This window comes from Dromiciops gliroides, chromosome 2 (assembly GCF_019393635.1).
Source record: "Dromiciops gliroides isolate mDroGli1 chromosome 2, mDroGli1.pri, whole genome shotgun sequence".
Taxonomy (NCBI): domain Eukaryota; kingdom Metazoa; phylum Chordata; class Mammalia; order Microbiotheria; family Microbiotheriidae; genus Dromiciops; species Dromiciops gliroides.
In genome coordinates, this window is record NC_057862.1 from 231,964,476 (window position 1) to 231,978,405 (window position 13,930).

The 13,930-nt window shown below is 39.2% G+C and overlaps 1 protein-coding gene across 1 annotated transcript in view; it reads right to left on the reverse strand.

Moving 5' to 3' along the window:
• LOC122737952 (neurexin-3-like) overlaps positions 1 to 13,930 on the reverse strand; it is a 1,091,749-nt gene that overhangs the window by 903,821 nt on the left and 173,998 nt on the right. The window contains 2 exon segments of the mRNA XM_043979962.1: positions 6,623 to 6,634; positions 9,703 to 9,732. Of these exon segments, the coding sequence (XP_043835897.1) occupies positions 6,623 to 6,634; positions 9,703 to 9,732 (42 nt within the window).

Below are 13,930 nucleotides of genomic sequence, written 5' to 3' on the forward strand. Positions count from 1 at the left end.
GAGGAATTCTGCAGGAAAATGTATTTAAAGCAGCATTTTCCACGCTACTGCTTTACATCATTCTTACTGTCTACTGGAAAGCCTCCAGCCTCCGCTGAGGTTTTTCTCAAAGCTCTGATTGAAAAGGTTCTGGGGTGTGTGTGGGGGGGGGGGTTGGGGGGAGGAGAAGGCAAGAGGGGAAAAAAGAGCAGTATCTCTTTAAGAGTCAACAGTAAATTAACTTGCCCAAAAGAGTGAAATAATTAGCAGTTAGTAGCTTATTAAAAGGATGGCAAAGGCCAAGCAGCCATCTGGGATCTCCAGTTTCTTGTGATTGTTATTATGTCAAAATGTGCAAGTTGAATTAGCTTTCATGTCATTGTATTTGCCCTTACTTTACATGTAAATTTTAATGAAAGATACAGCACTTTTAAAATCAGACGTCCATCAAAAGTGCTATTAGTCTGGCTTTTTACAAAGCATACAGTCTGTTTCTCTACCTCGGTAGCTCCACTCACCACTAAATGCCTTGGGGGGGAAAAACAACTTTCAATGATATCAATTAGATATTCTCTTTGTGCAGGATGAAACCTGAGCCTCATCAAAAAGAGCACAAAACAATACCACACAAGAGGACAATATTTCTGCCTCTATTTACACACAGTGTAAACCACAATGCCTCCAACTCTCACAAGGATAATCCTTCTTAATGAAAATTAAAGCAATCTGGAGTCAGCTGGTTATTACATAGAAAGCTACAATTTTCAGAGGAGGGAAGAGTCTCAAAAACAAATGGACAGAAACATGATGCACAGAGTTTGGGGAGGGGTAGTAAGCATCGTGACAGTTGTCTTATAAAGAAGAGGGTTTTTTTTTTCTTTTACAGATTCAGAAAATCTGAAGTTCAGTTAATTAATTTCTATCAAAGTCCTAACTACCACCACCTCCTAAGCCTTGACACCCCCCATATACAGTCTCCTTATGGAAACATGGCTTTAAGCTGAGATTGAGTTCTGATCAATCCAGCCTATGAAATAATTTGAGATTTTTAATTTTAGAGTTGTTGTTATAGAGGAAGTCACTTTTCAATTGCAAACATTGGATTCACAGTGCCTAAAAATAGAGAGAATGCTAAAATCACGGAAATATCATCCTGTATGTGAAATTTACTTTTGTCATTTTCAGGACACCTAGAAACTGAAGCTATATGTGAGAAAATACTCAGTTTGAGTGAAGATGGGCTGAATGTATTTCACTCTATATAGTTAAGATTACCTGCTCAGACAAGTTATCTATATAGAAAATTAAAAGAGAAATTTCAATTTTTTCATGCCTACACGTGTGAAGTAATCCCCTTTGTTCTGTCTTATATTTAATATTTTCCCAATAGAACTACCATTTCTGGCTCTCTAAAAATAAAAACAATAATTGTCAGAAATAAAAAGGTATTTAAGTAAGACAAGTTATCTTCCAGCTATAAACACTGTCAATGTCTGGTTCAAATAGATGTATACATGGACACATACATGCAAATGACATAACCTGTATTTCTCCCCTCCCCACTCCCCACTCCCCACTCCCTCCACCTTTGATAATTCAGCTGGTGAAGCAAGGAATTGTTTAAGCTAAACCCTCATTTAGCTCAAAGAAGAAACACTGGTTTGTAGCATATTGTTTGTTGCCAAGAAACCTGTGAGTAATCAATAAATACAAATTGATGATGATGATGACTTATTGCTTTAAAATTTCAGAAGTGTTTGGTCTTTCATATACTGCCAATTAGCAGCTAATTAAATGATCCCAATAGAAGATTAGATTACACTCATAAAGCCACAGTGGTAGTTTACATTATTAAAACTGTTCTGAGAAACAACCTAAAAGTGTCCTTAGTGTCCAATGAATATTTCCAAACTAGAAAGAAAAAAAAACTTTTCATTTTTTAAAAACACCATTTTGAAGGATACAAAATCACAGAACTACTCAAATTGGGCGATTTGTTTTTACTTTTAAAATAAAACTCTCCCCCTCCCCCAACCTTCAAAACATTAGAAAAACAAAAACCAGGGAAAACATGCCACTTACAAAAAAAAAAAAAGTGATTTTTGACGTCGAGGACAAATCAATGGTGGGTGAGAAGCAGATGAGGCAGGAGATGGAAATATAATGTTGTTCCTATTTTATTATAATTAGATATTTATAGAGCACAAATGAGCTTATTTTCATAATTAGTCACTGGCATTTCATTTAAGAATTTGCATAAACCCTTGGCTATCCATTCACTATTTATTTTCAGAGTGCTCAAGTCCTAACAGTGACATCAGAAAGGAAGCATGGGACAACTTAACCTTTCAAATCACTCATTTAGTTTTTGTTTAATTTTATTACCAGGGAAATGTAAACCACAAGGACTGTTGTTAAAACTCAGGCAATTCCAGTTTACATTTCTAATTCAACCAGTATAGATTAGCTTAGGCTTTGAAGTACTAAATCTCTTTTTTACCTAAGAACAAAAGTTTTGAGAATGGTCTCCAAATTACAGGTGAATATACTCTCTTAGGGGCAATACTCTGTGTGCCTTATAAATTGGCTGCTATGGGGCAATAAGATTGATGGCAGAAGCTAAATTCCTGTGGCCTATCTAGTGGCCAACATGCCAGATTGGAGAGCATGAATCTATAATGTCCTCAGTGCTGTTATGGCAGAGAAACATCAAGGCATACAAGCAGGAAACTGCTATCACTAATATCACCACAATAGAATGAGTTGGAAAAGTTGTCCTATCTAGTCAAAGTGGCACATGCCTATAATCCTTGCTGCTACAAGGAGGATGAGGCTGGTAGGGATCTAGATTTCAAGGGTTCTGAGCTTCAATAGGGCTAAAGTCAATGCCATTTCTGCACTAAATCCAATAATTATATGTTGGGAACCCCCCCACCCCCTGCCCAGGGAGGGAAGAGACAGCAGGCTACTGGAGAAAGATGGGGGGGGGGAAGGAAGGAGGGAGGGTGGGAAGGAAGGAAGGAAGGAAGGAAGGAAGGAAGGAAGGAAGGAAGGAAGGAAGGAAGGAAGGAAGGAAGGAAGGAAGGAAGGAAGGAAGGAAGGAAGGAAGGAAGGAAGGAAGGAAGGAAGGAAGGAAGGAAGGAAGGAAGGAAGGAAGGAAGAGATTCTATTTAGCCTACTTCCTCAAGATCTGACAGTCTAAACTCAGCATCAGGCTACAACCTAAAACTCAAATTCTAACCCCTAATGGACATCTCCAAACACTAATAAAATGAGGGGGAACTTTAAGGAACCAGGCCAAATCACAATAACGTACCAAAAAAAACCCCACAAACAAGCAAATAAAAAAGGGCAAACATTACAGAGAAGGTAGCAAAAAATTCATTCATGTCAAATAGGGCTAGTTACTGATGATTTCTTCTTTGCTGTCATTTATTGGAAAGCTTGCAAGTGCATTTTTAATATTGCAGTCCCAAGAGTTCTTGAGTACTGTTTTCCTATCTCTCCCCTAAACATCCCATTCATCTTTTTTAGGCTAAAATACATAACCTTTCCTCTGCAGAACCACTGCTATGCCATTTGGCTTTAAAATCTAATGAAATTAGAAACACTTGAATCTCTTTCTCGTCCACAAGCCTCCAGGGGAAAAATTCTACAGATTCTTCCTAGTTGTCCACCTCTTAATCTTAGACCATTTGGGACTTTTGCAATTGTACAACAATTTCACCAACAATAACAACAGAAAGGCCAAAGGTGAAGGTTAAATGTGTGAGGGAAATAAACATCTGGGAAGAGGAGATATAAGTAATGATACTATCTGATCCATTCCATAATCCTATAGGACTCAGTTCCTCCACAAAGAGAAAAAGAGGAACCCTCCCAGCCCAAAAAGGGCCATAGGGAGAAGAAGGTGAGTTGAAAGTAAAGCAAAGGAGGGGCAGCTAGATGGCACAATGGTAAAGCACCGGCCCTGATGGAGGACCTGAGTTCAAATCCGGCCTCAGACATTTGACACTTACTAGCTCTGTGACCCTGGGCAATTCACTTAACCCTCATTGCCCTGCAAAATAGATAGATGATAGATAGATTAGATAGATTAGATAGATAGATAGATAGATAGATAGATAGATAGATAGATAGATAGATAGATAGATAGATAGATAGATAGAGCCACGTGAGCCAGGAAACTGTAGAAATATTCATCTATTTGGTTTCTCCCATGTTTCTAAACTGGGGTGGTCATTCCCTCTCTCAAGTCCCCTCAGTACTTAGGAAGATACAATGATGAAAGAAAAGATCTTGTATGAATTATGTATTGCCAAGTTGTGCCTTTATTATGACAACAATATAACAGCACATCTAGGCCAGTGCAGAGTGAGGAGCCACAGAAAGCGCACAGCCAGAAGGGGTATTCTCAGATCAATGCCACCCCCTTACAGAAATAATGCCCCACAATCATCATGATGGGAGTCATGCCCTTCCTTGAGCACTGGTAATGCTTCTTCTCAATTAGACAATCAATAATATTGTTGACCGACCAAGTTTTGTTTCAATTCAAATTTGATGAGAAAAAAATTAATTTCCTGGATCTTGACTTTAAATTTGGGCAGCATGGAAATGAAATCAGTGAGTTTTGATCATCCTTCTAAACATTCAACCTTAGAGTTTGTCAGAAAGTAATTTCATAGCACCCATTCAAAATGGACATATGAATGACAGGAACTGGAACCTTGGTTTTCAAACAAGTCATTTCAGTTGAGGTGATATGTTAACACAAACGCTTTTTAAAGTGTGGTTAAAGTGCCACTCTGGAATGGATTTGTCACTTCCAACCTAAGTCAAAGATATTCAGAAATTTTATCTAGCCAAAGTTCATTCACAAGGGCCTTATCTTGAACAGAAGACAATCAGCCAGTCTAGGCAGCTAGGGGTTCTAGCTTTCGTGATTGAAAACAAAATAGAACCTCAAGGGAAAAGGGGGCAGCTATTTATATAAAAGCCAACCTACTTAGGGCTAGTCCAATTCAATATAAGTAAATATCCCTCTCTTTTTCCCTACCCACCCTGACCCCCATAAGAAGATCCCAAGACAGCACTGCAGGCATAGGTTATACAAAACATCCTTCAAAAATGAAACCTCCTGGGAATGTTTTGTCAACAATAACCAGTATATTCAACCTGTAAGGGAGAGAAGTAATATAGATTTGATCTCTTCTGGGTCAATCAATAAGATTCTTTATTTGACCAACCTAAGGATCTAGGAATCTTTAGTTGTCACATTAAAAAAAATGCAATACTTAAATGAGAGCTGGTCAGTCAGTGACCTTACAAAAAAGTCACCAACCAAAACTTATTTAATCATTCTTTTAACCCTTCTCTTCCCCCATCTGTTCAAACCAGAATTTCACTCTTTTTAGCTTAACTCTTCAACAGAGGTTGCCTACCTGTGAAGAAGCCTGGAGAATGTGCTCACTGAGATGAAGCAGGGAGAGCCATTCATTAAGAGGGAGGAACTGGATTCAGATACATATTTTTATTTTATTAATTAACCACTCCCTCTCCTTTCTCTCCTCTTACAATTTGAACACCATGCCAAGTCCTCCATGCTTTGACTCTTTGATAGCTTTGATTAAGAATGGATGGCTCCACATGAACTACCCAAAAGGTCTTAGCTACTGAAAGGCATGCCATAGCACCAGAACAAACTCATCTAGCTTCTCTCATTCTCCATCACTGACTAGAAAAGAAAGACTTGCCAAGTTCAAGGCCTTTCATTATTCCTTCCTTTGGCTATATTTCACAAAGCAATGCCATTTCCCTTTGATGCCTCCCCCCTCCTACCCCTGACTTCCACAGCCTTCACATTCTCACTTCCAGACTTGATTGGGACAACAAAACAACAAAATAGACTTGGTTAGGAGAACAGCAAAAGTAAAACAGAAACAAAGGGAGACAAAAAATGGATGCCATGATATTCTCTTCAAATCAGAATAAAGATGATTAGCCAGCCCATTCTTCCCATCCCCCCTTCTCATCCCGTCCCTGCCCAACAAATGATCTACTGGATCCTCTCCCTCCCTCTCTCTCTCTCTCTCTCTCTCTCTCTCTCTCACACACACACACACACACACACACACACACTCACATGCACACACAGCATATCATCCCAAAGTTCAGCAATCCCCATGCAAATTCAAGCAATGCAACATCAATTAATATCTCCATCTCCCACCCCAATCCTTTCTATATTTTGGTTAGCCTGTTACAACCTCAGCCACTAAAGAACTCCCCTTTGCACATAAAATACACTTCCCCTCCTCTAGCATCTGAAGCCACAATGTGTTCATTACCTGCATGACCCACTTCCTTCCTAGGAATAGGTAAGACAAAGTGGGCGAAACACTATCAAGTTGTAATGGAAGACAAGCTGACTTCTGGGACATCCCCATCTATATAAATCCAAGGCACATTAAAGGCAGACAACAGGATTGGTCTTTTTATTATTTGTTTTTTTAGTTGTTGTTAAAAGCCTTAAGTTCGGGTCAGGTTTACATTCATCAGAATGAACAATTCCCCCTGGACACATGAATAATTGAAAAAAGCAGATCAATAGTTATAATAATAAAAATAAAGTGATCTCTACCTTTACTTCTACCTACAGAAATGAAGTGGAAGGTCCGATTAAGTAGAGGTAACAAAGGCGTCCACCATGGAGGCGGCAAGAGAGAGGAGAGCAGGGAGAGCAAGGATAACAAAACATCAGGACACAGCACACAGTGACAAAGAAATGTAATACATAGACACACACACACAAACAATTGTAATGGCAATAACACTACAACACATCCTGGGAACACAGCACAAACACAAAAGGAAAACCTTAAAATGATGGTGTGACCTGAAAATTTGGTCCCACTCACTGTTCAGTTTAAGCTCTTCCCTTTTTTTGCATCTTCTCCAGACCATGCCTAAGATGACAAACTATGCATGCAAAGGTACTACAGAATCATACACATTTAGCCAAGCCAAATGCAAACACAGAACACTGGTTAGAAAAGTAAGGGGAAAGTCATTGGGGAAATGATTTCTCCAATATTACATAGACATGAATATGAGCCATGTTTACTTAATTTGTATATGCACATACTAATGGACATACATAAAACATATATAAGTATGCTCATCTATTTTCATGGACAATCAAAACAAAAATGTTGTTGATTCAATGAGTATAAGATATAGACCATTTTCTTTTAGGTTGAATGGAGGAAGAGAGCTGAAGGACAAGAGCAACTGAAAGGCCCATAGCTTTTAGATTTGTCAGATAAGCAGGAATTGGCAACTGGGTAGAAAGTGATTAACTCTGCTTGGGGAGGGAAAGTAATAGCAAAACAAATGTTAAAGCTGATTCAACAGCAACTAATAAACTAAGGGTTTCCTAATACTGTCCACCCAGAAGAACTCTGCATTCTCTTCTTTGCAAAAGAATCGCTGTTTCACAATTCAGCCTTAGCATTTACATTATCCAAATGTAGCCCTAGACAAGCATTTCTGTTACTGGATGTTTGGCTCATCTCAGGTAGGCCTACTAGATCTTTGCTTATTCCTGTACTTTAAGCTGGAGTCCCAGGAGTATGCCAAATACTATGCTGAAAAGCCCCAGAAGTATTCATTTCAGTTTGTACAAGTAGCACACCTACTAATGTGGGGATTCGACTTTCTGATGCAGGAGTATTGGATCCTCCCTATGCATTCTCCAAGAAGGAGGTTGGGACCAGCGAATGTTAAATAACCCAAATCAAGATGAAATAAGGTCTTCATCTCAACCGTCTCATCTACCTGGAGCTTGTTCCATGGAGAAAACCAAGTTAATAATAGGTCTCCTTGCGAAATCACTGCAAGGAAAAAAAAAAGCCTAGTAAGGCTGGAAGGACAGGAGCAGTAGTCAATCAGATCTCCTTCCAGGGCTTGCTTTCTGTGGCACAACTTGCCTTCTAATTCTAAAAATTTCTTCATCTCAACCTTAGGTGGATCCATTTCCACCACCTCCAAATCACTTGGACCACGAGTCAACTTCAAATTCACCCCTGAACAGAACCATTTCACCATTTCCATTTGTAACTGTTTGCTGCCCTTATTCACCTGCAATACTAATGGAGGTACCATCTTTTGTTGGTATCTATTAGCCTGGATTTCAATCCACTCTTGTGTCTTCATTCTTTCAATATTATCCTGTAATATTGATACCTTGTCCATGAAACATCTGAAAATCAAAGGCCCTTATTGGGCTCTGTTGGATGAACGAGTCCAAATCTGGATTTAGAATTCTATATTAGGATCATTTCCCCTTGATCCACTTTCTCACTAACCTTTGGGACATATGCCAATATCCCCAGCTTTTTTTATCTCAGCCCTCTGGTCCGTTGGTCTGGTCCTACTCCTTTAACTATTTCAGAAATACCTGATATATCCGATGTAATGGGGCCACAGGAGGAAGACTGGCCCTCCTGTGCTGCCTTTGGTTTTAAGAATCAAAGTTGCCACAGGAGGCCATAGGAACATTTCTGGCAATATGAGGGAATCGAATATGGCCCTTCTGCTTTTTTCACTCTCAGGCAAAAGAAATGTATATGTGAATATTTGGTTCCTTATGTTTTCAAAAGGGTAGAAGGTTGAGGTTAAAGAGAGGAACTCATCTCTAATGCCCCTGTGCCAGGATAAAGTTGGTGGATTCATCCTTCAATCATCACAGGATCCAGGAAAAATAGTACCAGCAACTGAGTAGGAGGGTGTGTGTGTGTGTGTGTGTGTGTGTGTGTGTGTGTGTGTGTGTGTGTGTGTGTGAAACAGGATAATTTTAAAATAAGCTCAGTTGTTGAACCTTGATTTAGACTGATAATGTGGAAAATTTTTTTTATTTTTTTAAAGGCCCATTCACAGCCCACCCTGTGCTTAGCTGAGTTGAATTTCCTGCACATTTTATTCCATGCATATTTGAATATTTTAGATTGCAGATGCCAAATTTAAAGACCTTTATATGCAGTTTTCTTCTGGGTTTATAATGAGTCAGAATCATGCCATGAGGGCATTAGTATGTTCTTGCAAGAGTGTTGCTCTTATACACATACACGTACATATACATATATATGTATATGTGATTTTTTTTAATGTAAAACTAAAACCACAAGGGCTGCATTTTATCAGAAAGAATCTCAAAGTGATTATTCTGGACAATGAAAGATAGGGAGAAGACAAAGGGATAGGGGTTTTGAAAAGGCCAATGTCCCCCACCCCTCCCCCAGCAGGGGAGGGGGGGGAGAAAAGGAGGGAAGGAAGTTACCAGTTTTCTTGCTCTAAAATTAGCTTCATTCACCCCCATTATCACCACTGTCATGCTTCATTTCATGCTTCTTCCTCAGAGGCATAGTCCCCAGCACTGCAGGGACACAGCCTTTGGTATGACAAATGGTAGTGGTGCATGGGAAAGCAAAGGGAATGGATGGGGGGAGAGGGGAGTAATCCAGAATGTTGAGGAACCATAACATAATGTTTCGAGTAGATGCCCCCACCTCAGGGTAGCCAGGCTGCCTAGCCTAGCATCCGGCAGTACAGGCAGAGCCAGCAGCAGCATTGTGTACTATGCCCAGCCAAAGGAGGTGGAAGTGGTAGTGAAAGGATCTGATGCTAGGCAGAGAGAGGACAATATGACCATAAAGGACCTACCTTGTTCGCTCATCATGAGATGCGAAAGGCCTTGAGGAAGAGACAGAGGAAAAAAGAAAAGAGAGATAGGAGGGGAGGTAGAAGGAAAAAAAAGAAGACAGTTATAATCCCAAATGTAACAATATCCCCAAATTAGCATTGGGAGAGTATATACTTCAAAAGCATTAAGGATAGCCTCACACACACAAACATGCACACACATGCTGGGCCTGGCCAAATTTCCCACTCCAGGCATTAACCTTTGGTTTCCCAGTTAAAAAAAAAAAAAATCCTGTTTGCTGAACTGCTTTAGATATAGTAATGGGGCCCTTTTTTTTCACCTATGATCCCCGCAAAAAGTAACATTTCTGGCAGAGCTTGTAGATCCCAGATCCCTGGGAAAGAACCTCGACATTGAACCTCTAGAGTCATCTCTGCCTAACAACAGAAACCTAAAAGGCTCTGCGCTTCTACCTACCTCATCAAACTGGGCTCACCCCACTTACCTTGTATTGTTTCCCAATTGACATTTTTTCCCTCTAGGTTCTACTGCCCCTAAGACAGAATTTCAGAGTACTAAATATAGGAAACCACATGAGCTGGGAGAAGGTATACCTATAAACATATATACAAATATGGCCATCTCTGTGGGGTTTTATTATGGAAGTCAAGCAAGGTTATTAAGAAAGAGCTCTTGGGGCAGCTAGGTGGCGCAGTGGGTAGAGCACCGGCCCTGGAGTCAGGAGTACCTGAGTTCAAATCCAGCCTCAGACACTCAACACTTACTAGCTGTGTGACCCTGGGCAAGTCACTTAACCTCAATTGCCTCACTAAAAAAAAAAAAATAATAAAATAAAAAAGAGCTCTTTACTTCCAAATGAGCACAAGCCTTGATAAAACTATTAAAGTAAAAGATTTCTGACTGTTAGCTAGTTGCTCAGATATTTATTTTTGCATTACTGTTATTATTACTACTGCTGTTACTTTCCCCCAATCCAGATGATCCAGAAGAAAACGTTTACCCTGGGATAAGTTCAGGGAGAAAAGGGGATTAATAAAAGGAAAATCTCTAATAGATTCAAATTTCTAAATGTTTTTTGGAGATTAATACAGATTTGGAAAAGTAATCAGAAGCAAAATATGGGTCAAACTACTGCTTTTGTAAGGACCAACAATATAAATGCTATATAAATAGATGTAGACAGCATAACCATAAAAATCATGAAGCATATTTATTAGTAGTAAATTGATTTAAACAAAGTCATATTTTAAATGCCTACATCCAGTAATGGTATAAATTTATTCAGTGTTTCTTATGTATGATCCAGAATTTGAATTAAAATTCAGGAAGGTATAGAATGCTGGCATTAGAAAGCCTGTCAGAAGTTATCTAATCCAAAGTGGTGCCTAAATACCTTCTAAAACTTACATAAGTGATTGACCAATCTCTGGCTAAACACCTTCAATGATGGACAATCCACTATCCCTTGCCAACTTTTAAGCAGTAATTAGAGTGTGCCCCCAAACAATTCTCTATGACTGAATTGCAGGGCAGATGCCAATGCTCATTGGTAAAGGTAATGCCTCACAATTTTCTAATTAATAATTACTTTATATGTAATTATATATAATATATAATAATTAATCATCTGTTTCAGAAAAAAAATTGGTGGATAGAGAGACAGTGAGGCAAACTCTCCACATGGATTCTAAGGGTCAGGAAGTCAGAAAGACCCAGGCTAAAGTCCTGTTTCTGACACATACTCACTGTGTGATCATTAGCCCTCACATAACCTCTTGGTGCTCCTGGCCAATTTTCTAGAATTACAATCAATTACAGGAGAATAGCAGAGTTAAATTGGTGGAGTTAGTTTCCATATTAGGACTTTCTTTCACTAGTGAAACCAAAAATATTGTTGAGAAAGTATATCAAATAATTGGACACAAATGTGCATCACAATAAGGAAGGAATGGAAGCAGTACCTGCCAGGATCACAGATGATACTGATGTTTCTAGGAAGAAAAGGATTTCAAACTTGCTTCAGAGAAGCCTCCTCTGAAGTATGGCCCAAACTTAAGTCTGTTGAACCATTCTAAGATTCCTACCTCTAGCCCAGCATCCAATTTCCCAATCAAGAATAAGATTTCACGGGGCAGCTAGGTGGCATAGTGGATAGAGCACCAGCCCTGGATTCAGGAGGACCTGAGTTCAAATCTGACCTCAGACACTTAACAATTACTAGCTGTGTGACCCTGGGCAAGTCACTTAACCCCAATTGCCTCATCAAAAAAAAAAAAGAATAAGATTTCACAAGTACGTTGTAAAAAAGCACAAGAGATTCAAGGACCAGTGAACAGAAGAATGTGGGTGAAACAGATGGTTCAGTTAAGGAAAGAAGTAGAAAATAAACCTGAAAAAGGTAGATTGAAGGCATAGTAGAGGACCTCAAATACTAGGAGGAGAAGGGAAGATTTTTTTTTTTATCGTGTGGATAATGGGGAGGCATTAAAGGTCTTTGAGCAACCAAGTGAGGACATAAAAGTGTTACTTTAAAATTATGGATATGGGCAAAATGAAATACTATTTTTAAAAAGTTAAAAGACAAAAAGGTAAGCTAGAAGGCACCTGCAATAGTCCAGCTGTGAAGTGAGAGAATAGAAAAAAAATTGATTAAAGAGAAATTGTGATGGAAAAATAAAAAACTTAGTAACTTGCAAAATGACTCTGAATCAATTCCTAAAGGCTGAGGGAAAGAGGTGAGGGCAGGACAGAATGTTATTTTGATATATCCATGTAATGATATGTAATGGTCATAATAATTTTAAAAGCCTCCCTGGGGGAGGGAAAGGGAAATGGTGGCTCTTTAGCTGAAGACTACAGAAGGTTGTCCATTCTCCACTGGCTCTTAGGTGAAAATGTCAGTTTGGTTCAATCAGCAGTTGGGGCTAGACTTATCTGAGAGTTCAAGTTCAGAAGCAAAGAAAGAGTTTGGAAGAAGCATTAGGTCACAGATGTATAAAATGGACAGTATCAGCACACAGGCTCAGGCTATAAGGTCCAAGATCCACATAGAAGTTACTATTTTTCCATCAAGGGCAGAAACAGCAGACCAGGCAAAAGATAGAGATGGGATAAAGGGAGCCAGAGCATAGAGGTCTCCAGATAAAGTGAAAGAGGTATCAGATTGAAAAAAAAATGTCCTTAGATCATCACCATGTGATGGTTAAGGAGAAGCTTGGCCAAGTTTTGGCCAATGGGTTAATGAGTAATTGATCCAGATATGATTAAACTGAAGGACCCATAGGAAAAAAGGTCCTATCATGGTCCCAAATTCCCATATGCTGTATTACAGGCTGATGGAACAGACTCCCTAGAGCTATAAATGGCACGCTAACCAGTCAATTCCATGAGATAGAACTCTAAGTGAGTTAATATAAACTTGCAGACCAAGAGAAGGAAAATCAAGGAGGAAGGAGCTAATAGGTATCTAGCTAGTATTGAGAACCTAGCTTAAAATCACCAGAACTTTTCAAGCTGTGAACTGTTTTTAATCTCTTAACATAACCCTGACCTTACTATTCCTATGTTCCCCTGTAGGACATCAGAGAAAATTGCCCCTTGATTTAATTCATGGTAGGTGTGCTATTACCAGGGAACAAGAAAGTAAGGCATCTGAAAGACCACAGCATATGAGGACATGGATTCAAATTCTGTCTTTGATGCTAACTATGTAACCTCAGGCAATTTGCTTAAACCCTCTGGGCCTCAGTTTCTTCCTGTGTAAAATGAGGGAGTTGGGCTAGATGGTCTCTGATGTCCCTTCTAGTTCTAGATCTATGATCTTATGTAAAATAATGGTGACAATGAATGAATTTTGTGAACTTCCAAAAGTGAAGGGCAATGATGGAAATTTAAAACCCGAATGAGGCACCATAGACCCAAGACATAAGTTTTCTTTAAAAGTTGATAGGATTACATGCTACAAAAAGCATGTTATACACCACAACACTGAAACAGGGTGTCAGTGGTAAGATTCCCCAGTCATTTTAACAATGTTACAGACCAAAGTGTGAAGATCTGTTACACTTTAATGCTCTTGAAGACATATCACTAAGGCCCACCCACACCATTCCCAAGCAAGTAGGATTAGACCCACTTGGATCATAATCGGAATTTCAGTGTTGAAAGAGTTGTAGAAAGAGCATTGATGCATTATTGCTGGAGCTGTGAATTGGTCCAACAACTCTG